The sequence below is a fragment of the Pholis gunnellus genome (genome assembly GCF_910591455.1).
Source record: "Pholis gunnellus genome assembly, chromosome: 23".
Taxonomy (NCBI): domain Eukaryota; kingdom Metazoa; phylum Chordata; class Actinopteri; order Perciformes; family Pholidae; genus Pholis; species Pholis gunnellus.
In genome coordinates this window covers 8,738,140-8,764,964 of record NC_136550.1, presented here as the reverse complement: position 1 = coordinate 8,764,964, position 26,825 = coordinate 8,738,140, and the positions used below count along the sequence as shown (strand labels likewise).

General features: G+C 40.9%; 1 protein-coding gene across 3 annotated transcripts in view; it reads left to right on the top strand.

The window, feature by feature from the left end:
• The window catches only part of kcnip4a (potassium voltage-gated channel interacting protein 4a), a gene marked incomplete at both ends in the record, with an annotated part of 112,296 nt that overhangs the window by 55,581 nt on the left and 29,890 nt on the right, over positions 1-26,825 (top strand). The window contains one exon of one of the 3 annotated variants that reach the window (XM_079185204.1): positions 20,945-21,044. The exons of the other annotated variants lie outside the window; for them this stretch is intronic. Coding sequence (XP_079041330.1) covers positions 20,945-21,044 — 100 coding nt within the window. Of the gene's footprint in view, positions 1-20,944; positions 21,045-26,825 lie in introns of those variants that run through there. 3 annotated transcript variants of the gene reach the window in all.

Below are 26,825 nucleotides of genomic sequence, written 5' to 3'. Positions count from 1 at the left end.
CATACCTGCTACTCTTACCTCATGCAGTTATATCCTGTCTCTAAACCCTGGTTGGTCCCTCTCCCGCTCTCGTCATTCCTAGAGAGCCGAGCAGATGATGGGCTCTGAGCTCAGGCCGTGGCAGAGGCTCACAGTGTCCTCCACCCGAGATGGATGGCACGCTGCAGCAGTCGATAACTGCATTAAAAGACCCCCATTCCCCCATTTCTCTCTTCCCTAGAGCACATTCAAATCTGAGCTCTGGGTGGAAAACTCATCTTGGGTTGGTTGGTGTGTATTTGTGTGTTTTAAGTGGTGTGTGTGTGTGTGTGTGTGTGTGTGTGTGTGTGTGTGTGCATTTGTGTGGTTGCCCACCGCCCCGGGAAATTTTGCCTCACTGAACTTTCCTGTTACCTGAAAGCGAAGGTATTAACACTTGAGCTCCGTTTGTTCAGCGCTCTGACGAATGCATGCCAAACAGCACTCGGCTGCAATTTGAGGTGGCCTCCCATTAAAACTGCAATGAGGCTTGTAAACTCGCTCAGTGGGTGACAATAAATTACTGCCGCAAACGGCGTAATCAGAATTAGTTACATAATTGCAGAGGCTGCTTTCCAACATTGCGTTCCGATTTAAAACTGAAACCATGAAAAGCCTGCCGCCAGCCAGTGCTATCCCATAATGCTCTGCTTCCTGGCTTGGGAAATGAACCCCTCCCTTGGGTGAGGGGAGAAATGCTGGAATGTATTCACCTGCTGTATCTGTCATATACAGTTGGAGGTGGGTGGAAGTAGAGAAGGAGTACAGTGAATCTGAAGGGAAGTACACTGAAGACACCCTTATAGTGTGTGTGTGTGTGTGTGTGTGTGTGTGTGTGTGTGTGTGTGTGTGTGTGTGTGTGTGTGTGTGTGTGTGTGTGTGTGTGTGTGTGTGTGGCATTAATTTAATGGCACATAGGCAGGGCACACGATTCAGAAACTGCACCAGCCTGTCAATTGTCAGTGAAGGGGAATACGGCAGTGGGAGAGATTGGCATGCCTTTAAGAAAATAGTTGACTCCATGGATGGATTATTAGACGACCTGCTTGTAAAAGGCACCCAACCCCTCCGACTGTACATAGGAGCAAGACCCCCAGACTGATGGAGATGCCAAATGGCTGTGACTCTTTCAGTTTGTGTCTCTTTGTAGTTTGCATCTCCATGCAGTTGTTTTGCATGTCTACACAGTTGCCTTCTGTCTCTTTTCTTTTGTTGTTTTGTGTCTCTTTCAGTGACCTTTTGGTCAATAAACCAGATTTCCGAGGTTCTGGTGTTGGTTAAAAAACACTGCAGCTGCAATTCTATTTTTAAGTTCATGCTGGAGATGAAGAGAGGCTGTCTGTCTGTCTGTCTGCCTGAGTTGTATTGAAATGTTGCCCCAGTGGGCTGTGCAGCTGAAGTGTAAAGAAAAAAATATTGGATTGGATTTGGTTGGCGCATCCTCAATTTGAAAACACAAAACAACATGACCAAGACTTTGCTTTTCACTAAGATCTGTGATACCCCAACAAGAAGAGTTTACATAAAATAGAGGTTCTGGTCTAAGGGCCCCCTGAGGCCTCTGGGTCTGTGCCCAAGAGGCCTGTTGAGTGGCAACCCTTGTCATTTTAAGAATCACTCTTACCATATGCTCCTTCACATCCACATATGGATTGTAAATGAACCATGACCTTCATAACTTATACATGGGCCTAACTCCTAACATGCCTTTTTAACAACCACAGCTGCCAGTGTCAATATGACGACCACCTGACTTTTCTGTTCTCTCCTCTCTCCGGATGATGTCTGCACCATTAACTGCCATCCCTCAGGGGGAACATTCATTGTTTTATGTTCACCTTACATTGAGCTGAAACGTCTCAGGAAGGAGCACACTGTCAGAGCTCAGTATGTACCACGCAATGCATGATTCAGACAGGCATTTCTGCATGTCAAGTTAACTCCATGTCATTTTTACGTTTGTTTCTGGTAGGTACAGATGAGCTGGCTCTGGAAATAGCTTGGATAGGGTGAAAGGTCAGTCGCTATGTGTGGAGGTGGATCTAAAGGTCATAAAGTGATCTAGACTTTGTCTATGGCAGATGTGAATGCAAAAAAAAAAAAGAGAAACTTTGTGTACAGTAGCAGTTACACAGCAGATTGCTGTGTGATTAATTCATAGATTTGTGCGCTCAGTTATGCATGACTTGCATTGTATGGCATGCTCACATAGGGTGGTTTACCGACTGTATCATATTACACACCACAGTGATGTCCGTGGAGTTGTAACTAAATCAAGCATAATGAAAAGTAATTGGATTTTCATCCCTTTGTAGTTGCCTAATTGCCAAAGGTGTACACCTAATTGTTACATTTGTCTTGCGTCTCTCCCATTACATTAACTGTTTTCAAGTTGTCCCCATTTACTTTCCCTTAACTAGTTTCAAGCTTGGACAAATTTCACTCAGTCTGACGCTATCCTGTCTTCTCTTGAAACGAGAGTTGATGCTGACTGAGTAAAATATTCAGGAATGCTTTTGTTTCATGGCTGCACCATTCCATCAGGTGGGAATATTTAAGCTGTCTGATGTACATTTCTCCAAAGGTCAGCCTACCACGTTTGGTATCTTTAGGATGTCCACAAGAATTTAAAAGATGTTTTGTGTGTTCGAACAGTGTTTGCCTACACAGCTTGAGTTTGTATAACATTGTTTCTTAACCTGGGATCGGTGACCCTCAATGGGTGTTTTAGGTTGATGCAAGATACAAAAGAAAAGTGAAAAGGCATATTTCTGTGGCACAAAATGATGTATGTACATTTTATTCTTAACTAGTTGTCTGCTTTATTTTTGTGAAGTACTGGATAGTTTTACTGCTTGTGGCATCTTAAAATGGTTCACGTGAAGGGAGCATCTCAATGGCTACGTATCAAATCTCTGTAGCTTTTTGGTACTGACCTAAAAGTGTCTGCATAGTCCCAATTCAGGCAATTTTACATGGGCAATATACTTGTATGGCTGCATTTGTTAAGACAAGATCTAACTTTCTTTTAAACAGGAAAATGTTGCCTCAAGAAAAATATCGGAGAATATTTAAACAAAAAATACCCTTTTAGTATCAATGTCAAAACGCATGTATTGTAGTGACAGTAATACAAAATAAATTCCAAATGATACCCAACCCTGAACATCACTCATTGCTTGTACACAACTTGTGATAAGGGAGCGTGAGTAGACATTGCTTATCTTTGAACGCTAAAGCGTGGGAAACAACTTATCTAAGTCACAGAGAAATCTGCCATTTTTGCTGTTTGCTCCTCCACCAGTGCTGATAGTGATGCGATATCTACACTGTATTTGGTAGAGAAGCAATTGTCTTTCTTTTGTCTCAGCATGTGAAGAGACACCAACAACATTAATCACAGCGTTTGTCCCCTGCTGTCGGTGCGAAGTGTGTGCAACTGAATTAGCCTGTCAGGACGTGTGCTGTAGCATCCACTTGAAAGACTATCTGTAGCCGGCAGTATTCAGCCTTTTGATTCTGCCATTGCAGAACAGGCACATCAGTGCCATGACAATGGAACACAAGGGCATTAGAAACTAAGAAACGTGCGTAATGTACTGTGGTCTTAGACCCCTGCATCAAAGTGCATTTGTGTGAGGTTGGTTACAGATCAAAGATGCGACCACAGATAATCCATAAGCGGTTCATGTGTTTTGATGCAAGCAGATATGAGTGATTTGGAGAGGCATAAAACAGACCTTGGATCCACACTCTCGATCTGATCTGCAAGGATTAATGACCAAAAGCAGTTGGCTCGAGTCCATCTTTTAAATTGGATGATAAACACAAACACGTCTATTCTAGGAGTGTTCATCTCATTTTCCACACTTCCATTTTAATCATCCGCCTTTCTTCCTCCAGTATATCGGAGAAGACTCCGAATCAACTGTTTCCGCCAAGCATGATCATCACTTTTTCTCAGCCGCTCATAGATAGTAAACCCAATGCTGGCATAACGCGGTGGAACACATGCTGCAGCTTCCCCGCACTGGCGCGTAATCTGGCCTTGATGTGGGGAACGTAAGAGAGGAGGTGATACTTCAGTGTTACCCTAGCCGCTGGCTCAGATACCGTTTGGTGTTGGGCTGCAAGTCTGTGTGAGAAGATGGCTTGCAACATGTCCCTCTGTTTACCCGGGGAAAAAGGGTTTTCCTTGCACTCTCTGGTTTGTTATTGTAATAGAGAGCCGATGCATGTCGGGCGGAATTGAGTGACGCCGCAGTGTTGGCATCATTGACACGGTTAGTGTTTCACTTGTCACTGTTGGTGATGAGCTGTCGTCAGAGCCAGTCTTAATAGATTTTAAATGAGATCGTTGCCCGAAGCGGTCGATGAAAGTGTCATTCATGGTCCCGTTTGTGACGTGCAGGAGTCACACGGCTTGTCCACTCAACGATACATAGTGTGATTTCTCAACTGGTACTTGAACTTGTCTCTAAATGGTACAGTAGAAATCCCAGTGTGCACACAAGGACATGTCCGAAAGAAACTATGTCCACTGTACAACTACAAAGTATTTCTGTTCTTGATCACCCTGTAGATTAGCTTTTATTAATCAACTGTCTAATACCATGTCAGAGAACAGTGAAAAAAGAGGTGATACCACTCAATGATCGGCTTGTGGCTTCTGTTACGTGATGCTTCAGGGGAGTATTCTAGCATTTTAGTATCGCACACAAAGAAAGCAGCAGAAGTAAATATCATGAGTCTTAGGGCCGAGCTCCAAAAACATTAACTCCTACATCTCCCATTGTTTTTCACTATTACTTCTCATTACACCCTACCCCAAGTACTTCTAGTGTCACACTTGCATTATGCCAAGATAGCTATGATCTATGATTTCAAACAATCAGACCAAAAGATACAATGTTATTGTCGAATGTGTTTTGCTTGCTTTCTTAGTTGTTCATAAAAGCCTTATTACCAATGATCTATGTGCATTGAATCATGCTTGACTTGGTAAATCTCCACCCTGAACAAAACATGTGATTGGCACAAAACAAGCTGATTAAACTGTGCATTTACCTTAGATTTACTCTGGCCATGCAGAGCACTAAAGCGTTCCGGTGCAATCTCAAGCGGAGCACAATACAGTGTGGTGAATTATAATGTACAGCACACAGAAATGCTAAAATTAAGTGGATTGAGGAGTAATGTTTATTGCTGTTGGGATTTAGGAGCACTGGCAGTCAAAGGAGCGTTCAATTATGTTTTCATCGAGCATCTGGATTTCTTATTTAGCAATATTTGTGGCCCCACATAACTGCAGAGCAGAGTGTACCACGGAGGGTTTTATTGGATTCATCCTCACACCTCAGGATGAGTTTCATCGCTTTTTATTTGGAGATGAACCGAATGTGAGGAGTTATGATCCAGTGAGTGAACACTGCTCATTACCTTGCTGTAATATCCTCTGTGTTGAGAAGTGTTGAAGGGGTTTGGTTGGGGAAAACTAACCCCATCTGTGCAGATTTGTCATTTTGATTCGGATATGTTTTGGCTTGATCTGGTCCATTACCCACCCAGTTTGAATAGAAAAGCACTTTCCTTGCAGCTCTATGCATATCTAGCTACTCTGTCTTTTGGCTGTTTGGACACTTTTTTGATGTCCTGCACGGCTCGGTGAACACCGATGCGTTACCCGCGGGCTCAGTGTCACATTTAGACAGCGGCTACGTGTCGGCGTGTAATAAAAGAATGTGACACAGGCGGAGCCTTCAGGGTGCACAATGGCAGCAGGTGGGGCTGCACTAATGACAGATTGACTCGAGAAGGTGATATTGAGGGTGATGATTAGCCCCTTATAACCACTAGCGGAGGATGCGAGATAATTAAAAATGTGTGTTGTCTCTTACTGAAAGACTGCAGTGAAGAGAAGTCATTTTTTTTTCAGCTGTTTTTGTCTGCAATGCTGAATTTGCTGGTTGTGCTTCATGGTGCGTCAAAACAAACTTGATTTAGATTATGACTCTGGCTAGCTCCTCAGCTTTTATTGTGGCTTGAGGAAAGTTCTGGCCTCGGATGAGTCACTTAAAGGTAGCGCTGAGTCGCACACCTATTTCTGTGTACAGACGGCAATCGTTTAAAAGAAAAGGGGGGAAGAAAAAACGATGGAAAAAGTGTGTTCACATGCATTAACACACACAAGAGTGTAGTTATTTGTGTCTCGTGGTGCACATCAAAGCCCTGCAAAATCCTGCTTGCCAAGGCTTCTTAATTATGTATGCTAGATCTCCTCAAACGACTGTGTTACCTTGTTGGACATTGTGGGCAAGATATATTTTATTAGCCAGGATATAGTGCCAACCAAATAGTGGCTTCACTGGGGTTGAATAAATGTAAGTTTCGAAGCTGCCCTGCTTGGCCCAGTTGTGGAAATTTGGCTTCTGTTTTTGTGCCGTCATTTGAAGGGAAGTAACCTTTTCACTGGACCATATTTGCGCGTGATTGATGGCAGTTGGATTCGGTGCACACCACGCGGGCCGAAGCCCACTGATTCAGACCATCTGGGCAGGGACTGCAGCCCGTTGTCACTGCAGCAGTGTATTATGGTTAATCAGGTCTCGGGATGATAGCAGAGTTGCTTTACAGATGGAGGTGTTGCAGGTATTTGCGACGGCAGACGCTTTGGTGACAACGCGGTAAAAATAAAGTGCCGAGTGGGAATGTGCTGACATTTTTACTGCTGCGTCGTTATTACTGTGATTGGTTTGTTGCCCAGCCATCCTTCATATATGACTGTACTGCACAGAGACGCTTTCATTACAAACTCTCTCACTCGTCATCCCCTGCTGCTGCAGTGTGGCTTTGAAAATATGCCTCATGACAACCTCTGCGCCCGCTGTGTGTCTTGTGTCCTCTGAAGACCATTCTTAATTGATCCCTAATTAGTAACAGCAGGTTGCAGATTCTTTCCAAAATGAGCATCTGGATGTTGAGCCTTCCCTTGCCAACTGCTGCTTGGTTTGGACAGTCATGTGAGTCTTAAAAAACTGCCTTTTATGTCTTTTTTTTAGGTTGCACTATAACCAGTGACTGCTTTGCCGCATATCCGTTATTAGCATTAAAATAAGTGCTGATAGCATAATGGAGCCGAATCATAAAGCTGTGTTTCTGTTCTTCCAATATGCTATAGCAGACGATACCATTTCCTGCATTGCTGCTTGCAGTATCTTTCTCCCTACGCAGGGAAAAAGCTCTCTTCATTAACGATCTTCACATTTTGTCTCGTGTTGATGACTTCCCATGGCAAAGGCTTAATGTGAACCACTTTCTTTCCATTTCATTTCCTCTTTAAACAGTGCTGCTTTGCTTGCGGTTTGAAGAGTTACTCAAGAAAATGTTGCATGAAAGTAGTGACTGCTTGAGTTTCCCTCAACTCTTGGCAACACACAGCTGGCAGAATAATTCTAATGTACATTGGGAAATGAAAGATTTATAGTTTGTTTTACAAAGAGTTCTGACACCTTGCAGTGTGCTTTTGGCAGGCCGTGTATTACGTCATGGAAAAACAAGAAGCACGTCTGCTCTCTGTTATTTACATTGTTCTTTTTCTCAAGGGGCCCTAATCTTTGTTCTAAAATCGATGTTGCATGTCATGTCCAGTTGTTCAAAGGCAGAGTGGTTTTGATCTAAATACTATTTAGATGGGGAAAATTGAATCTTAGTAAAGTTACACAACAATGTTGTTTAGTCAACAGCTCAAACTTGAAGTTGATACCTCTCCCCGATATGTATTTGGAGATGAAGAACGCACTTCTGGTAATACTTTGGTATGAATCAATTGTGCCCTCTACTGTCCAAAACATGACATGCATTTTCTCATGTCTTACTCACTGATTGAAATGAGAAAAACACACCTAATATATGAGAAACGTTTTTCTTTTGGTTATTTCTTGCATGACAGGCTTAAAAACAATACATAGTGATGTTCAATAATGAAAAGTAAGGGTGTATTTTGCAAACCAGATCTAAAAAAAATATACAATGGCTTTAAAGTTGTGATATTTGATCACAGATTGTATCCAAGTACACTCTAATGTCGGTAATATATTCTGTTGGGCTACCCCTTCTTAGTCTATTTGTCGACTGATTAGCTGTATTGGTTTTGGTAAACTAAGATTTATTTTATAGACAGTTTTTTTTTTGTATTGCCTTTTTCATACTGAATGACTTCCAAACACAACAAGATTTAAAATGGGTCTTTTGTGTGATTCTTTGTGGAGAAACCCCAGATCTGTCAGTCAAGTCAACTCATCGATTAGTTGAGAAAACTGTATGTGAGGGTTGTAATATAAACGATAAAATGAACTGAGTGCAGCAAACTGCATTGACTGTTTTTAATATAATATACTGATATTTATCTTGCTATATCATAACTCCATCTTTTTCCTTGTGTGTTTGTTGGCGGATATGTCTTACACTAAGACCTTCTTGATGTACCTTGTTTGGATCATTGTGTTGCACGGCAGCAGGATGTAGCCATCGATTAAGGCACAGGTTTACATGCAGCCATTCACCCGCTGCACACCAGAACCATAATGGTGCAGATCATCAGAGATCACAACTATTCAGTTGGGGCCAGATAGTATTTGAAGAGAGAGACGTGTAAACTTGAATACCCATGAGAAGCTTCTTACTTGCATCATTTATGTTTGCATGTTAGCACACGATAACCAGCAATAGTCTGCTCTTATTTTCCCATGTGTCTGTTTTATAGGTCTTCTGGTTTTAATTAAGGGAGGACAGCTTGAAGGGAATGTCAGGAGTTGCTTGTAGGCAGCACAAGCTGGTCATCACTGTCTGCTCACTGCAGGAGGATAATGTGACACAAATAGATCAAAGCTTCCGTGCCAATTTCTGGCCCCTTGGTTTATCAGTCGAGAGGAATAATAAGAACAGGCTCCTACATTAGCTTTGTTGATCAGCTGTCCGCTCTCTTGCTTGTATGTTTCACTCTAAAAGCACAGCAAAAGCATTGGGATACAGTGACATATGGTGTAGTGCAGGGAAATAAGCTTGAAGCTCCCATGCAACTTTGGGTTTTTTATTTATAATTATGTGGTAAATCCATGTCATGTATGCATAAAATAACATAACCATGTTGACATTCTTTTAAAATGCAAAAGCTGACCGAGATGGACACTTCACATTGTTTTGCTGCCACTTAGTGGACAATATAGATACTGTTCCTATGGGGATGAAACTAATCATACCTGTGGACAAACTGGGCCATTGCAAAAACAAATATATATTTATAGTGTTGTATTAATCTACACAGCCAGCAAATAAACATGAAAAATACCTAGTTAAAGGCCAGTTAAATGAAATATTTACCATATGAAAAAAGTGAAACATCTAACGACCAGTGCAGGCAGTAATATTACGTGAGGAGAAGAAGAACATGTGCTCATGAATATGCATAATGTTGAGGAAGAACATAAAGCTCATCAGTTCAGTATAACTTGCTGAATATAACAAATGGTTGAGCCATCATGAATACGAATGTTAACAGATACTGTGATTGATTCATCTGTTGATAGTTTTCTTGATTTCTGCAAAGAAATGTCTGGTTTTGCCCTAACCAATAGTCCAATACCCAAAGATACTCGATTTACTAATCTGTAAAAATAAGAAAATCTGCAGATGCACATTTGCAACATGCATCACAATGATTGTTTCTTTATTTTTTCATAAAAAATGTAATCACACTAACTATTAATCCCTCATCAAAGTTGACAGACTTATTGGTGAATTTATTGATATTTAATCTTTAATTCAGAAGACAATACCAATGTGATTCTGTGCCACTGAGTCCGTTGAGGTTGAATCTTTCTGCTCAGCTCTTCATTTACTGGTTTGCTGGTTTCACTCGCTGAAGACATTCGTGATGATGATTATGTACTTGCGATTAGATAAGAATGTGTTTGAATTAGGCGTGTGTCACATGCCACCCCTGGTTTACATTTACAATGAAATGAAGACGCCTTCGACAAGTCTTTACTGTAAATGTAGAGCTTCAGTTGACTTATAGAGCATCTAAGTGCAAATGTTTGTCTATTGACTAACATCCTGTGTTCACTGCTCTTACAATTAAACTACAGATCAGAGATCCGACAGAAACATCTATAGTGAATAGAACAGGTAACACTGTCTATGCAATTTACTGTTTCCATGTGTTACTCGGGTACCTTAGCTTATAAGAGAGGCTTTATGAAAAGTATAAGAATCACTAATATCTTGTTTTGGTCTATAGCCACCTCTGCACAGCAAAACTTGTCTGATCCGTCGCTCTCCTCATGCATCAACTGCTGTTCACAAGCTCCCTGTGGCGATGGCTTGACTACATTTCCATTTTTCCTTTGCACATCGTTGGTTCAAACGACAGCCTGTGTCTGAGTCACTAACACCTACGGACTAGAAGTGTTCCTTGTAATGAGGTGCTGTATATGGCATCACATTGATTAACAGCAAAAAGGAGGAGGAAGAAAGGTACTGTAGGGTGGACACGGGCTTGAAGCCCACCACTTACACACTGGATAATGGACAGACATATCAAGTATGTGGGCCGCTGAGCAGCTAGATACTTGAGATGTAAAAGCGTTGCATTTTTAAGCAGATGTTTCAAAATTAGTCCTTGAAATTACCAGGCCAAATTGTTATTGATGATGTTACTGGTATGTGATTAGATTGGTGTTTTCCATGCGCTTAAATTCAACTTCATTTCAATTATAAACCACTTGTGCTGCCTTCTCAATTTGTTTCTAAAATCCCACATAGTTGATGAGATTGTTTTCCTGAAGTGGTGTGGAATAAGCCTCAGTATGTGGAGTTGGTTTACCCCAGAGACATTTGATTATTCCACTCTATTCTCTTGAGTGCCTAATTTAATGAAAAGTCATTACCGCTTCAACATAATTAGGCTACCCTTTGAAAAGCCATGCTCAGCTGATTTGGACCCGACATCAAACCGAGGCTACAATTTAAGAATTAATGCTGAGATGATATGCTTTTGACACCGTCTCACATTGCTACTTTTGTGTGCGGGTAAAACAGACATTATCTGCTGGTGCTTTGCACCTTCAGAGCCAGCTAAACGTCAGAATGGCGTCATTGTGCTTGTTAGCATGCTGCCGTTAGCATTTTGAGTACAGCGTCGCTGAGCCGCTAGCATGGCTGTAGACGCTTCCAAATCACCTATTTTTTTTTCTTTTTACTTTTAGTACATACTGCAAAGTACGCACTGTTGCATGCAGTATGCATTCAATTGGGACATACTTCCTCGTCACAACGTTGCACCTTGAACTTTGACCCTCACGCTGATATATCCGTCAGAAATCTGAAGAATTTAAGAGATTAAGTTTGATATTTTCAGAACAGCCATCATATGTTCCAGAATTACAATCTAAAGCAAAGACAAATGACCATGCAGAGAGTTATGTGTTCATCTGATCAGGTGTAGGAAAGGTTCAAATTGTATTTGTCTTTATTGAGCTTTGTATCAGAACCGGGCTAACTGGTACAGCTAAAAAGCAGCAGTGTGCAGGCAAAGGACGGGCTTTCTTTCAAGGCAGTTGTTAGTATTATAATGCAGGCGTCATGCTGAAGTAATTGCATGTTCTGCTGGTCAGACTCCTGAAAGACACAATGGAATAGAGTGCACACTGGTTATTGAATTAAAGGTCCTTGATCTTCAGAATTGTCGCAGTCATTTCTGTGTGTGTGTGTGTGTGTGTGTGTGTGTGTACATATAGTGTACAGAGCCTCCCCTTCTGTATGTACCTTACCCCTCTGTCTTACATACTCCGGCCTCAAAGCAACAAAGTGCACCTGGCTGACAGGGAGCAGGTTAATGGAGTGGGTGAGAAATGATACTTGATTGCAGTGGTTAGCTGTTCCAACTCTGAATTGGACTGCCGTCACAGTTCATGAAAGGAGTTGCGTGTGGGCGGCACAGTTGGTGGAAGTACGTTTCATTCTTGTTTTGTCTTTTGATGTGTCGCATCAAGCAAGAACCGCTGTGGCATTTTTCACCCGCTCTGAGCAAAGGATGGAAAGGGAAAAGACACGATTCTGACCTGCAGACCTTCACCATAATCCGAAAAAAGCTTCTCCAAAGTCGTTCTGAGTCTGCCAAATAAGCAGTCGCAGGATCAATTCTCGAGAGGCAATCTTCATAGCTTATATTATGGAATGGGCAATAACCTTTACTGATGTATTTTTCTGGAAGTGTAGGGGTCAAACTGTCACTCCTCTTAATATTTATTGTTTATTTTCTCTTGGCTACGAATGTGACTGCCAGCATGTAGGGATTCAATTACTACATGTTTTAACTATCGTGGTTGGATCAAATGACATTTGATATTATCACAGGAATATCCTGCTTTTATTAATCAGGTACTCTATTACCTAAGGGACTCCTCTGCATGAGTAGGTGTTCTCCCTGACATTGCTCACCAATGATTGCATTAATTTAGACATACAATAATCAGCCACTGGCGGCCTGAGTTCTCAGCACTTAGTTTTTATGGACACAGCATGGTCTCCCCCCCCCCCCCCCCCCCCCCCCCCTCCCCCCGTCCTTAGCAGGGATGTAGTTAAAAGGCATCTAGTAAGGACCAATGGTTATCTACAGCAAAAGCCCTCTTGCCATCCTCCAATCTCTCCCTCCCTGTGTGAGGAGAGATCTGCCGGAAAAGGGTTACAGTACCCCTCTCCACAGCATGTTACTGGCTCTCTTTCCGAGCGTGATCAACTGGTACAAAGAAGCTTTTGCAGAGTAGAGATCAGATAACAAGCTCTCACTTCAGAGCGGGAAAATAGAGGAAAGGAGGGGGCTGCAGAGCGTGCGCGTCAAAATTCAAAACTCAAGAGGCACGCATGTTTTTACTCCCACTCCTATTCCTCTCCGTGCTGCCCACCTAGCCGGGGTGAATATAAAGGGAAGCTTGGACCGTAGACTTCATTTTTCATGTAAAGCTTCCCAGCAGCTCTATATTTTGTTTGTCTCCATTTTTATTGTCAAGCCATCCTAGTGTGGGAGTGAAAGTGTGTGAAATCTAGCAGGACTTCCAGATCACTAAGCGAGAAAGTCTGGAGGGCATCATGGGGGCTTTAATGGTCATCTTCTCTGTTCAGCCGAAACAAAGACGCAAGACTACAGGTAGGCTTGATGGGAAGGGGAGGAGACGGTTTAATTTGACTCGTGTTTTATGAGCTAGCAGCTTATCTAATGAAAGATGCAATGTAATTACCTGTTTGAAAAGATTTTGGGTCATTTTATATGTTGTACAGTGGCATTTCTGTTGAAATACTCGCAAAAATGGTGCGTTTTTCTGTGTTTCTGAGAGTGTGTGTGTGTGTGTGTGTGTGTGTGTGTGTGTGTGTGTGTGTGTGTGTGTGTGTGTGTGTGTGTGTGTGTGTGTGTGTGTGTGTTTTGGATTTCCGTTTTCAGAAAGTTCCCCATTACTCTGCTGTTTCCTCTGTAATCCCATCTGAACTCATGTTGCCACACCAGCGGTCCATGAAATTGACTGGAAATCGGCCCCCTTTTGGGAAACATTGCAGTCTGAACCCCACAAACTTGCTTGACTTTTTCCATTTGTTTTTCCCACTATTGATTTTACAGTGGCAGCACACACACAGCGTGCCACATCGACTCTCTGCCAACACAGTGACACCAGCTAATGTTACATCGCCGTCTCCCTGCAGTGATATGCTGATCGGCGTCAACGTCGCAGCTTGTCACTGTAACAAAAGACGAGGAAGTCCAGTCTTTATTGAATAACAATGAAATATTTAGTGGGTGGCCCGCGGACAATGGTTGTCAGAGGTTATATTTAGTGGTGTAGTGGGAGACGGACACAATGGATGACACCTAAAGCACAGTAAGTCATATTTCACTGTGGTGTTGGGAGAGAGCTTGAAAGCAAAATGGACGAGAGACTCTCTGAAGCCATAGATCAAAGAGCGGGCAGTTGTGTGCATTGTAAGCACTTTTCACAGGGACCTAGAAAGGAAAACATGAGATCCAGATGCACACACAGCCTTACAGTAGATAAGCATGCACTGCACTGTATTACAATGCTTATTTGGAGACTGACCTGTATGTTGTTTTTTAGCTAATATGAAGCAGATAAAGGGAAATTAAAGAAATGATTGTGTTTGGGGATTGTAGTACAACACATTAGTGCTATTATGCTGAGTTATAACTGCTGTAGCCATATATTAGCACATAAATACACTGCTAACTCTGTTTCTTACAGTTTTGCTCTTCTGTTTGTTTGTTTTTTACATTGGAAAGCTTGCACACAGCTCCAGAACGTTAAGAAATCCAAAGTTTGACAAGCTTCCTAGTTGCGGTTGCTAAGCTGTGATTGGACAATTGCTGTTCAGGGAAGAGGTATAGTGAAGGCTCAATGAGCGGATTAACTGATTAGATAATAGATTAGTTAGCTGTGGATATATCAACACACAATTAAGTCAACTATCAAAAAAAAAAGCCAAACATTTGAGGCCGCTTTTCTCTGTGTTGTATCACTGTAAGGTGAATATCTGTCAAATTGGCTCCTAAAAATTGTGATGGACACTCAGATTTTGTTTACTAAACAATCAGAATTGAAGAAGACACCCTAAAATGCAATGATAATACAACTTTGCAATTGTTAACAGTTAGTTGTCGCATTTCAAAAACTGTAACCCTCACATCCTCGAAGAAGGTCAAAATAATGAGTTTATTGTGGAAATCCAGCTCGAAACTGTTTTTGTATTGAAATTTCTACCAAAAATTTAGAAAAATTATGCAACGTTCTGATTCACACTTTAGAGTGCTCTTTAGATGAGGACCACATATTAAAACATGTACTGTCCTTCGTCCTACTCCACTACCCACTCTAATACATCCCATTAATTATCATCTACATGACAAGAGACGATGCTAGCCCCCATAAACTCTGCCCTCCAACTCCTTTTCACACTCGCCCCGGCTTTGTGTGTTTCCACAGTGTTTCAAATGTCCTCAGAATAAGAGACGTGGCATTATGGTGGTGCTGGCTGATGTGTCCGTCCTGTCGTGCTTACTGTCAATCCTGTTTTTAAATGTTTGTGTTGTCAGGAGCTTTTATGAGTTGAGTTTGTGTGGGCGTGAGATAGGTACACTCAGAAGTAGGCGCTGTTCGAATGGAAACGACAACACATTAACTATGACTCAGGCTACCAACTGGAAGAGTCCAAAATGCAGGTGAAATTCGTTCAACAAAGTCTGAACAAAGTTCACCGATTCCTAGAATAGAAGCACATTTGTTCTTTTGTCACTAAGCTGAATGAATAAGCGATGTAAAGTAAGTTGAGATATGCTGAGGTTTGTTTTCTTGAGCTTATCCCTCGTGACATTATCCCACAGAGTGATGGGGATGTCCATTGTGGTTCTTGTTGCTTGACCAGTCTCCCTCCAGGCCTTCTGGTGTTTACAGAACTGAGCGGAGACTTTGGCCGACCACAGGGAGAGCAGCTGTCATTTTTAGGGGGTAGCCAGTGCCACCAATCGCTCGCTCATAGCCAAATTTGATCGCATGAAAATCACATTCAGAGCCGACATCCCTACTCTTTAAATAAGCAGTCTCTAAGCTTTAGATGACCCAGTTGAGTGTAACGGCAGCAAATGCATCTACCAGCACCATTTTTATTAACACGTTTAATTAACAGGCAAAATCTTTGAGAAATGCTTGTCTTCTTTACTGTAGATAAAAGACTAATATTTGTTACTGGTCTCTTAGTCAAAGGCACATAATTACTGCAAAAAAGCCCCGTATGCCCAAACCACTTCAAATTGTTCCCATTCGATTTTTTCCGACCCATCTGTCACATGCAACATTTTTTTTCACAGATTTACTCATCTCATGCCGGATGGATGTCACAATATGACAGAGATTTGAGAGAACATTTGGTTTGGACATGGTTCTTTGGCACTCTCATCTCACCCCAGGTGCTAGTCTACTGATCCGTATCGCAGTATACACGGCAGGCGAGTGAGAAGTCCTCTTAACGATTCTGGTAAATGCCCAGTGGTCATTAATATAGCGTGCATGATGTTCAGAACATGATTGCCCTCTATGAATTACTCTGAGCTGCTATAGACTGCAGAGCAGCACTTTGCCGAGGACCAGCGTTGCCATTACCCATCATGTTTCTGATGCAAGGCTTACCTTGCATTTACAAAAGGTTGCATGTGGAAAATCATCTTGATGAAATAGATTTCTTCTCACAACAGTTGGGGAAATGTCATTGATTTTCTGAAGCCACATGGCGTGCGTGTAAATGCCTTCAGATATGCAAATGTGTGATATGCAAATGTGTAAGGCTCGTCTTACATGAGGAAATAAGGAGGGGTCACTTATGCAGCTCCTGCTTCCCTCTGGGTTTCTTTATTCCTCTGTTATCAGCTTCATGTAATCTCTGCCCTTTTCAAAGTCACTGTGTCATTGTACTGGACTGATTTTTTTTTCAGGTTTCTAAATTAGCATTTAAATTGAAAGGAGAATCAGTTGGCTTTAGGGCTGCACGTTTGTTTTGGGTTTCCCGTCGTGGGATGCAGCAGTTTGTTCTGTGAAATTAATCACTCCATTCCCACAGGACACGGTGACCAAGTATTAGGAGGGCTTACTGAGAACCAGCACCGTGCTTCAGAGAGGCTCTGCAGGTGCAGGAAAGTGGGCTTAGCCACGTACAGACAGTGATGTTTCTCACAGTATGTCATGGCAGCAGCGCATCGTGACATCTGCAAAGCAGACGGAGACTTTCTTGAGTGTCAGCATGCAGTCCTGATTGGCGTTCCCACCTCCTTCCCCACCATAATACAGACGGTTTCTGCTGTACAGCATTTCTGTCATGGACCTCCGTCAGTCAATGTAAGAAAACCTCATGCTAATGCTACAGACTGTATAAAAATACAAATGACAATAGAAATAATAAATGTTTTTCCTATAAATCATTAGATAGTCAATGCAAAAAATATATATAAGCAGTCTAAGCTGGGGATATTCTAAAACGCATGCATCTATTAATGAGGACAAGGAATTACAATGAACTACTGTCAGTGGAATATGAAAATAGTTGTCTAATATTACCCAAAATATTAAGTCCATATTGTCATACGTGAATAACTAACAATTGTAAAAACAGCGGAAACACGTGTAACAGATTAAGTTGTACTTGCAGAATTACATTTACTCTACTTGGACTTGTTGGTTCTCCTAGTTTCCACATGATGGCAGCAAAATACAACAAGCAAGCTTCTTGCAGTAAGATGAGCTAAAAGAAACAGTACGGCGTTTTAATGGCTGATTGACTGAGATACATTGCAATTAAAACCAATATTCAAATTTTGATAATTTACTGGAGGAAGCGGGATAATACATGTGGGTCCTGTCGAGTTGTCATTTATCAAACCTTGTCAAAGTTCATACAGATTATGTGAAATACTTATTTAGCAAGAGTTCACTCTAATATTGTTTTCTATTAAAACAAAGAGCATTTTTAAATTGTATTGCATCTTTCCAAGAAAATGTCTTGCATAGCAAACATATTATTTGAAGGTTTCAGGCCACTGGGGCCTTCTCGTGTAATTTCTGTAAAGACCAATGGAGGACATGTATTCGTTTTAACGCCATGTTGCAGCACTTCGCTTTGTCTGGAGATAATAATTCACTTGTAACTTGATTTAGGTACACACAAAGAAACCAATTTTTCCTTTCTTTGTGCTTATTCATTTACGTTCAGAGCTTTTACCTGCATGGCCACCTATCACTTTGATTTAAATAGGCCAACATATAGGGAGGACAAGGAGGGCTATTGAAATGCTAATCCCCTGTTGTGACTACTTGTTGAGAAAACTAGAAAATGTGTTGATTTAATGCCAATAGTGCATATAGATGGTAAGTAAGCTTCTAACTGAAAATCAAAGGGCTGAATTGTGTAAAGAAAGAAGCATCAATAAGTTGAATAGATTAAAGGTTAAGGCTGGCAATACTGTGTATTTTTTATCATTAATAACAAATCCATTGAAAAAACCAAACCCAACAATGCTTCAGCCCACCTTTGATTTACTTTACCCAGTTTGTCTGTGGCTCACAGCCCAAATTAGTTCCTACTGGAGATGAAGATCTTTATAATTGGATCATACATGTGTACTGCATATTAGCAAATGTTACTCAACAGGAGTAAATGGTGCACTTGGGACTATTTTTAGCTGCGGATTGATTCAAGTGTGTGCTCTTGACTTTCTTGGCAGGTTGGTGTATGTGACATTGAGTCAAAGTACTGTAGTGCCCGTGTTCATTGTATTGCAGGAACATGTCACCCAGTGCAACATTGTGGGTCATTTTAATAGCTTTTGGACAACAATGGAGCTCTATGGCACAGAGACATCAGGCTTTGGCTTCAGAGGCAATACAGGCAATTGTTGTTGTTTGGTTGTTTAATGGGATTTGCCCACAATAAGGAAAAGAAAGAATATCATCGGTCTTACATTTGAAAAATAAATAAAAGTAATCTAGGGACATCCAGTTTTGTTTTTAGATATCAATATGTAACAAACTCTTAGCCACTGAACATTGTTTGTGTGTCATCATCATTTTCACAATTCCCACTGGGTATCAATGATTCACCAACTTATTTTAACTTTGGACTGATACCCTGCTCAAGTGTTACTGATAACCCAGTGTATTTCTCATGCAGCAGGGTTTGTATTAAGTTTGCAGGTGCTGCAGACAGTCTTTGCCACCTACAGTACAGTGTGCAGTCCTGGCTTTAACCAGCACACCACAATGTTCCACTCTGGCAATTACCTATCGCACACTGATTGATACAGCATACTGTGTGCTGATGATATGCACAAACAGTGATTATTTTCATTACCATTAGCCAAGGGCCTTGATTGCCCCCTATGCAAAGTTGCGAGGTGACTGGAGAGCAGATGCTGGAGAGTGCAGGCAGTTTCTTTGAGAGTAAGTCATGTTCTGTTATTAGGGCGTAATAAAAACACATCTCAGGAAAAAAAGGAAAAAAGTAAGTTCAATTTAAAACACAGCTGGAAGTTATTTTCCTCTCTGTCTCGCAACATATTGTGCCTGCGGGACTTCTATCAAACCTTTTTAACACCCTACAACCTCTACCCTACTGCCCTGTCATGTCCAGAGACGGCGCGCACACACACGCACACACACACACACACACACACACACGCAGACACTCTTGGGGCTCGAGAGCTTTATTTGGCTCTTGCTCAGCTGCCACAAAGGCAAGTAACTGATAGTGGGCTAAATGAGCTGTCCAATAGCATGCACAGCACAGAGGTTGTTTCCATGGTAAATCACGGTCCCAACAACTCCCTTTGTGCTGACGAGCTGCGAGTACGAATGGAGGATCGTCTCCCTGTGTTTCTGTACCAGGCTGTGGTGAATACTGCTCTGCACGAAATAAATATTTCACTTTTTCAAAAATGTTATAAAAGCCTCAAGCTCCTTTCATCTGCTTTTGGCAGAGAGATGTTATACGTTCATAGTTTTATGTGTACTCGTACCTGACCAAATAAAGCCCATTTTAAAGACTCATAGAGGTTTTTTATATAGACATGTGAACATACCCGATCATGTTTAGTCGTGACTATTGGAAAACTATAGACAGAAGTGTTATTATCTACCTACTGAAAGAGAAGCAGGAGACACCAATTTAACTATTTTCCTTTTTTTCCCAGCAGCCACCTGCAGGCACATTTCAACTCGCTACCTCCGAGTCCTTTCTTCTCTGCCGTGTAGTCTTTCTCTCTGACCTCTCCCTTGTCATCTCTCCCTTTTAAGGTTTCGTGCTTTATTTTAAGTCCAGGCGGCGGTGAGGTCACGCACGCGGGTTCCTTCTCGAGCTGACATTTTGCACGGCTTCTTTGTTGAGCCACAGCTCGATCATATCCGCCATTAGTTCCTTAACAGAGTAAATATTAAAAAGGTGGAAAATATTGGAGATCTTTTCATGTCACTCAATTCATACATGTTGTGACCTCTGATTAGCACAGTTATTTTGTAGACTCCTTTTTTATCATTAATTAATCAATTAATTAAGACAATACTTCCATAAATTGAGATTAGTTAAAAAAGGTTTAATCTATGTAACAAGATTAAGAGCATACAGCCATGTTCGTAGCTCTGTAAGGCCGCGAGGTAATGCTATTGTCAGCATGCTACAACGACAATGCTTATATGCTGATGTTTAAACTATGATGGTAAACATGTTTGTCACGTTCACCTTCATAGTTTAGCCTTTCAGCATACTTTACATTTTATAAACACAAAGTGCAACTGAGTATTTAGTCATAAACTGAAGGATTTCGCCTGATGGTGGCGCTATACTAAAGGTTACCAAATAGATCTAGTGTGAAACAACCTGATGAATGAGTGTTGGTGAATAATGATTTTCTGTCTTGCATCCTAGCTGTGGTGAACATAAAAGCTAAAAAATCGGGACTTGGGTGCTTTTGACGTCTGCACACACCCAAACAGTACTCGGTACCATCTCACATTTTCCTACTTTTATTTTAGCATCATGTCATCATTTCTCTTCCTGTTTGTCACAATGATCAGGTTCATCCCTCCATTTCCCTCTTTCCTCCCTGTCTCTCTTTCTCCTTTCTCTCCTCGCGCCCCCTCGTCTTTATCCTTACTACTCCATCTCCCCCCTCCTTCCTCTCTTATCCACACACTTCTTGTACCGGTCTCTCATCGGACCCAGAGATGCAGGGCTTTTGAGGGGAGTTTAATGGCCTGCAGACAGCGCTGCACGCTGAGCTCTGTGTCTTTGACCATGGGCAGGCTGTGATTCGTCCGACATGTTTACTATGAACTTGGAGGGACTGGAAATGATTGCGGTGCTGGTGGTTGTGGTCCTCTTTGTTAAGGTGCTGGAGCGGTTTGGTTTGTTAGCAGTCGGCTATGACGGTAAGGAAACTGCAAACTCTTCTTTTTTTTTTCCAACCACTAGTTGTTGCCCAAGTTTAAAGAGTGTAGTTTTGTGAGACTGTGAGTTTGTCTAAAGCATCGGAAGTGGAGGCTGTCATCTTTAAATGTTTGTGTTAAATATGTATTAAGACAAAATCCCTCTCCAGATGTTGAGTCCTGATTTAGGGCTTCCATCTGTTGCTCTCATCTTTGTCTTTTTCGAGTTAAAATACATCATACAGTAGCCTTGAGTTAAAAAAAAAACTACAAGTTTGACTCCTTTTTGCTACTATCCTGGAAATATAAATCATGCTTCAAGCTGTACATAAACACTAAAAAGGGATAGTTTGTCAAAAAGTGTCTTTTCTAGTTACGTAGAACGTTTTGGCCTCTTGGTGTATGATTCTTCACATTTGATGGTTTCTCATCAAAGAAAAGCCTCTGCAGCTGTCCTTCATGCTATTTAAATGTAATAAGTTGCATCATTATATGAACCAGCTGACTTTGCTGCTAACGTGATGATGCTTGCAGACCAATTATTATAATCTGACATGCTTTTAATCCTTTGTTTTTTACTTTCTGGTGTTTCTTGATCTCATTTAAAGCTTTAATTTGACGTCAAATAGTCTTTGTAGCATCTGGACACTTTGCTTCCACTTTTGATGGCTAGTTTATTCCATTTTAATTAAATGAGATTGTATGTGAAGGCTTGCATCATCTGTGTATTGTTCATTCATTTTCAACTGAGACAGTTGAGGACTGAATGTAATTCTGCATGAGAACCTGGATCTTAACCAGTGAGAGCTGGACAGTGCCACGATGGCATTGGCTGTTACCTCAGAATGAAAATGGAGAAACTCAAACTCTTTTTTTGGGAGTGTTAATGAGTTAGTTGTATCTCGTTTGCATTAAGTTATGACACTCTTCAATAGTAATGCAGTGCTTTGGGTACACATAAATGCTGCATATTGATCATGTAAATAGGCAACTTTGCTTTAAGATTAAACTTAGTTTGGGTTTTCTCTTTCTTTGACATGTTTTCCATGTAGCTTAGAGGAGAACAATGGTTGAGCCTGTATCCACTCGGGATGTGTCAAGGTGACGTGCAATAAGATGCAGATTCTTTGGAAGGTGTCCAAAAATCTAATTAATTAAAACATTCTGATTGATGTCTGGCATTCTGTAATTTTTAAATCAGTCCACATTATAATCACCATTTTGATTAAACATGCAGACTGTTTTATAAATGAATATGTCATGTGCTATTTGAATTATTGATCTGTTTTGTCTTGAACTATTAGAATACTTTAAAGAAGAAGAAAGTGCTGAATCATTGTAATCACTAATTTGAAGTGAAATCTTACACGTTTAATATTGTAATCTGTATGCAAGGCTGCGATACTTCTATAGTTGTAGAAGCCTTTTTAAATGTACCCAACTTTGGCAAAGGGAATTGTATTTTTCTGCTTATTGGGAAGTAAGTTTTGCCTGTTTTCAACTGTGCCTACAGTACCAAATATTCATTGTGAGCACTGCACCCTCACATTTTCAGTATTTACGAAGAGCAATGACAGCTTTTTAAGATTTCAAGTGTTGAACATGACAGAAAAACATCTTTAAATTGAATCTGATCAGTGTTTTTTGAGGAGGAATATGCAGGATGAGTGCCCTTTTAGAGGTCCAACTGAACCCAAGATGCTCTTGATTGTATATTAATCCAAAAATGCATCCAACAAGCAAATAATACATATTTTATTGGGCTGCTTTATTACTCTGTGGTAGTGGCTTCTGGTTAAAAATAGACTTGCAACACAGCCGGGACACAGCCGGGCTCTTTCCAGTCTCTGTGCCACTCTTTAGTAGTGTGACCGTGAGTGACAGTGGTGTGCCACCAGCGTGTGGGATGTGACAGCTGACACGGGCAGCCTTTGATATGGCACTTTGTGCAAATGATTCCCCCTGCAGGTGTGGCTTTACCCAGCCAGGAAGGGATGGAACAAATGTTTCCAATTACAAATGGACAAAAGCAGTAGCTTGCAGATCGTTACCGCAAAATACAGGAGGAGAGCGATACATTATTTTTCTTTTTAACTGTTTCGCTGCACTGCCTGTACATGTTAAGAGGAGACACTCCAGTCATTAATAATTGTTGTTCCATCAGTTTTGAGAGTTTTGGCTATTGCTTGCTTGCTTCCTTAACATGTTTTTCTTTCGGAAAAGTGGAGAAAAAAGTGTTTATTTCACAACTTTGTCTATTTCCATATATAGATTGTCAAAAGCAGTGCACTCTTCATGTCTCTCCACTGGTTCGAGCTACCTGGGCCCCATACGGTGTGTTGTGTTTGTAGAGCTATATGTATATCTTCAGACTGTGACACATTATCTGCCCATTGTTACAGGTTTTACTATAAATCCTTGGCTGCTGAGGCAACTGCGCTGTGTTTAAGGATCAGCGTATACGTTCTATGTGCCCCTGACTCACTCAGGATGCCTTTTTCTCAAGCAGTGTGTGATACAAAGCCTGCGATTCAACATGGTTTTCTGTTACTAAGTAGAGAACTGGAATACAAATGGTGCCACACTGCTCAGGGAGACGTACGAGATGATTTGAACAAAGGCCTAAGCTGTGCACGGCTTCAACGAGTCTCTCAATTTCCACATTCGTGTTTATCACAAAAAGCACATGGTTTGGATTCATAGAGGAAACTGATGTGTTCCAGTGTGAATGAACAATGGTGTGGAAATGAGTTTGCATCATAATAGTATTTGCGAAGGAGACGCCATAAAGCATATGGTGCTTTATGACACACAATTTCTTGGAGTAAGAGGCGCATACGGTAGCTGAAAGAGATGAAGGGGCTTAATCTCTGGCCCGCCAGCTGCCATGGCTTTTAGAAATGTTTTATTTATTTATTATATCCTGTTACTTTTATGGATAATGAAACAACATATAGTACAATAGTTTTGTGAGCCAGAGAACCTGCCAACATAATAAGACACAAGTCTGGGAGCCTTTCTGCTATCATTACATCACAAATTGTTTATCTTCCATTATTTGCACAAACGATATGAATGGTTTCATTCAAAACTCATCAGTGTAAGTATATTAAATGTGCTGTCCTTTGAGCTAAAGGGCTGATTTTTAAGTGAAAACTGATGTGTTTTGGTTCCCAGCAGCAGTGATGCCCCATTTCACATTTGGAAACATTCTCCTTCATTCAAGTACATGTGAGAGTTAACAGATGTGCCAGCAGAGGGAACCAAAGCTTCTGGTCTCCACCAGTCACACCAGCTGCTCGTCTGCGAGTGAAGTGGAGAGCGAATGTGAGCAAAGCCTGTTTTTTCCTCCCACTTTTTGTGAACATGATTAAATAACTCAATAGCTCAATAAACAATGATGTGCTGGTAAATTATTTAAACATCCCAAATCCTATAAATAGCTTTGACCACTCTGACATTTACACATTTAATCATCCAATAGACGTTTAATTAACATTTAATCAATTTACCCAATAATGTTTCTAAATTGGGTGTTTTATTAGTTCAGGAGGGTATTGGCTTGATTTATCTTGCACTTTTAAAAACAATGTAACAATGGGGCGGCTGTGGCTTAGGAGATGGAGCGGGTCAGCTTTTAATCACAAGGTCGGGGGTTGGATTCCCAGCGCCTCCTGTCCGTATGTCATAAGTGTCCTTGAGCAAGGCACTGAACCTTGCATGGCAGCTCTGCGGCCGTTCGTGTATGAATATAATGTCAGCCAATATGTAGAAGGGCGCTATATAAATGCTGTCCATTTACCAACTGCAAAGTGCTTCACAACCAGATGGTAATCAGACAACGTAAATCTTTCCACATTAAAAATGCATAAAATGTCGTGACATTAACTTGCAAAAAGGATGACTGAAGGAGTAAACGAGACAGGCATCTTAAAGCAGCTAAGGGCAAAAGATCGATCTCTGTTCAGCACAGATAAAAGTGGCAAGTCTCTTTCTAATCGCTTTTTATAAATGTGTGTAAGCGGAGACTGATGCACCCTTGTGGTCTTGCTCGCTACTTTGACATGCTTTCAAAAGTATCTTCTTACTTGGGAGCATAAGGATGACACCCTGTCACAGGTTAAAGACAATGTTGTAAATGTTTCGACATTCTAAGAATATCGGGGCAGTTAAAACATACACTTCAGCAATCATGTCCATGTACAAATGGAAAGGTATCGGAGAAGCCAGTGGTTGAATAGAGCAATCTTGGCACAGTTCTTTTATGAAATATAATGTTCCGAGTTATTAAAAAAAAGAGGCCGATGGCTTTGATTTCTATCTGTAATTCCTATTCATGTTAGCATTGCTAATGTGCTCTTTATTGCCTTCTTTTGACATCCTAAACAAATGAGTTGGATATAATTCAGTGAAGGAGTATTAAAAACTCTACAATTTATTCTACATTTTGATAACAGTCTGGAGTTTCAGACAGGTGTTACAGGCATAATGTTCTGCCTCATAGCTTTCCACTGAATTAAACACTGTTAGTGGTGTTTCCACAGGCATTAGACGCACTCTATCATCAATCTCAGCAATGCTAAGAGAGCTACAAGTCACTGATTTTCAGAATCCACATGTACGCTGCTGTAATTAGCTTCTTGCTTCTCTCTGCAGGCAGCCTTGTGAAAGGCCAGATTGTTTTCTGCCTTGATTGAAAAAAGACTGGAGTTGGAAGTGTTGAGCTGTATATTGTAAAGTCACATTGCTGATTATGGAACCTGAACAATCAAGCTCTGCTTGAACTACCTCACTTTGCATTTAATGAATTTGATTTTTCGAGGCCACTGAATACATAAGATAATGAATAAACTAGCAGACCTCACAGCATGGAGCGGTTTTGCAATTTGTCAGCAGTGAAACGTTTTTTTGCAGAAAGCAAGACCTTAAACTAACTGTTGAGACTTTTTGTAAATGCATGCATTTAAGGGAGCTATACTATGAAGAATCCACTTCATTTCTTCCCCATTTGTTGCAGTCAAATCGCGTTGCCATTTGTCATGCATTGGTTATAGTTGAATGAGGCTCTTGGGAACTTGTTTTGGCTGGTGTTTCACACGTGTGTGATAGTATGACGCTGAGCATGAGCTCATGGGAAAATGTAGACTTTTGCTTTTAGTGTTCTCTCAGTTTCTGCATTTTTTCAGAATTCTCACACATTATTTCGCCACCTCCCGATAAAACACGGCCTGATTATGTGCCGTATATAACAATATGCTGCTATTAATTGTTGCAAGGTTTCGTGTAACTGTGCTCAGTGTTATTAATCTAGAGACTGCTATTAATCTATAGAATTAGTATTTTCATAATGAATGTTTAGAAAGGGTTAACCCCTTTATTTTTGAATTTCAGTAATTAGCTTGATGGTAAATTCAGTTACTTCTACCACAAGGCTTAATAATTTTTTAATTTAACATACTTGAATGATACTAAGTCCCTCATGGTGTGTAATTAACTTTTTTGGACGTTATTTGTGTTTCAATTTAAGGTCATTCGAACTTAAATCTACTGCCGGTTCTGCTGCAAAGTGATATCTGATCTGCTTCATAGATCTATGAACAAAACTCCATTAAATACTGTTATGGTAAGGGATGTCTCCAAACAATCATCTTTGAATGGAATACTTGAATATTTAGTAGTGCAATAATATCAACACCTCGACCAAAGCTTGCCTCAGGAACACGGCTTGCTTGGAATATTAAACTTTATGAGTTTACCGTTTATCCAGGCTTGAAAGGTAAAAGT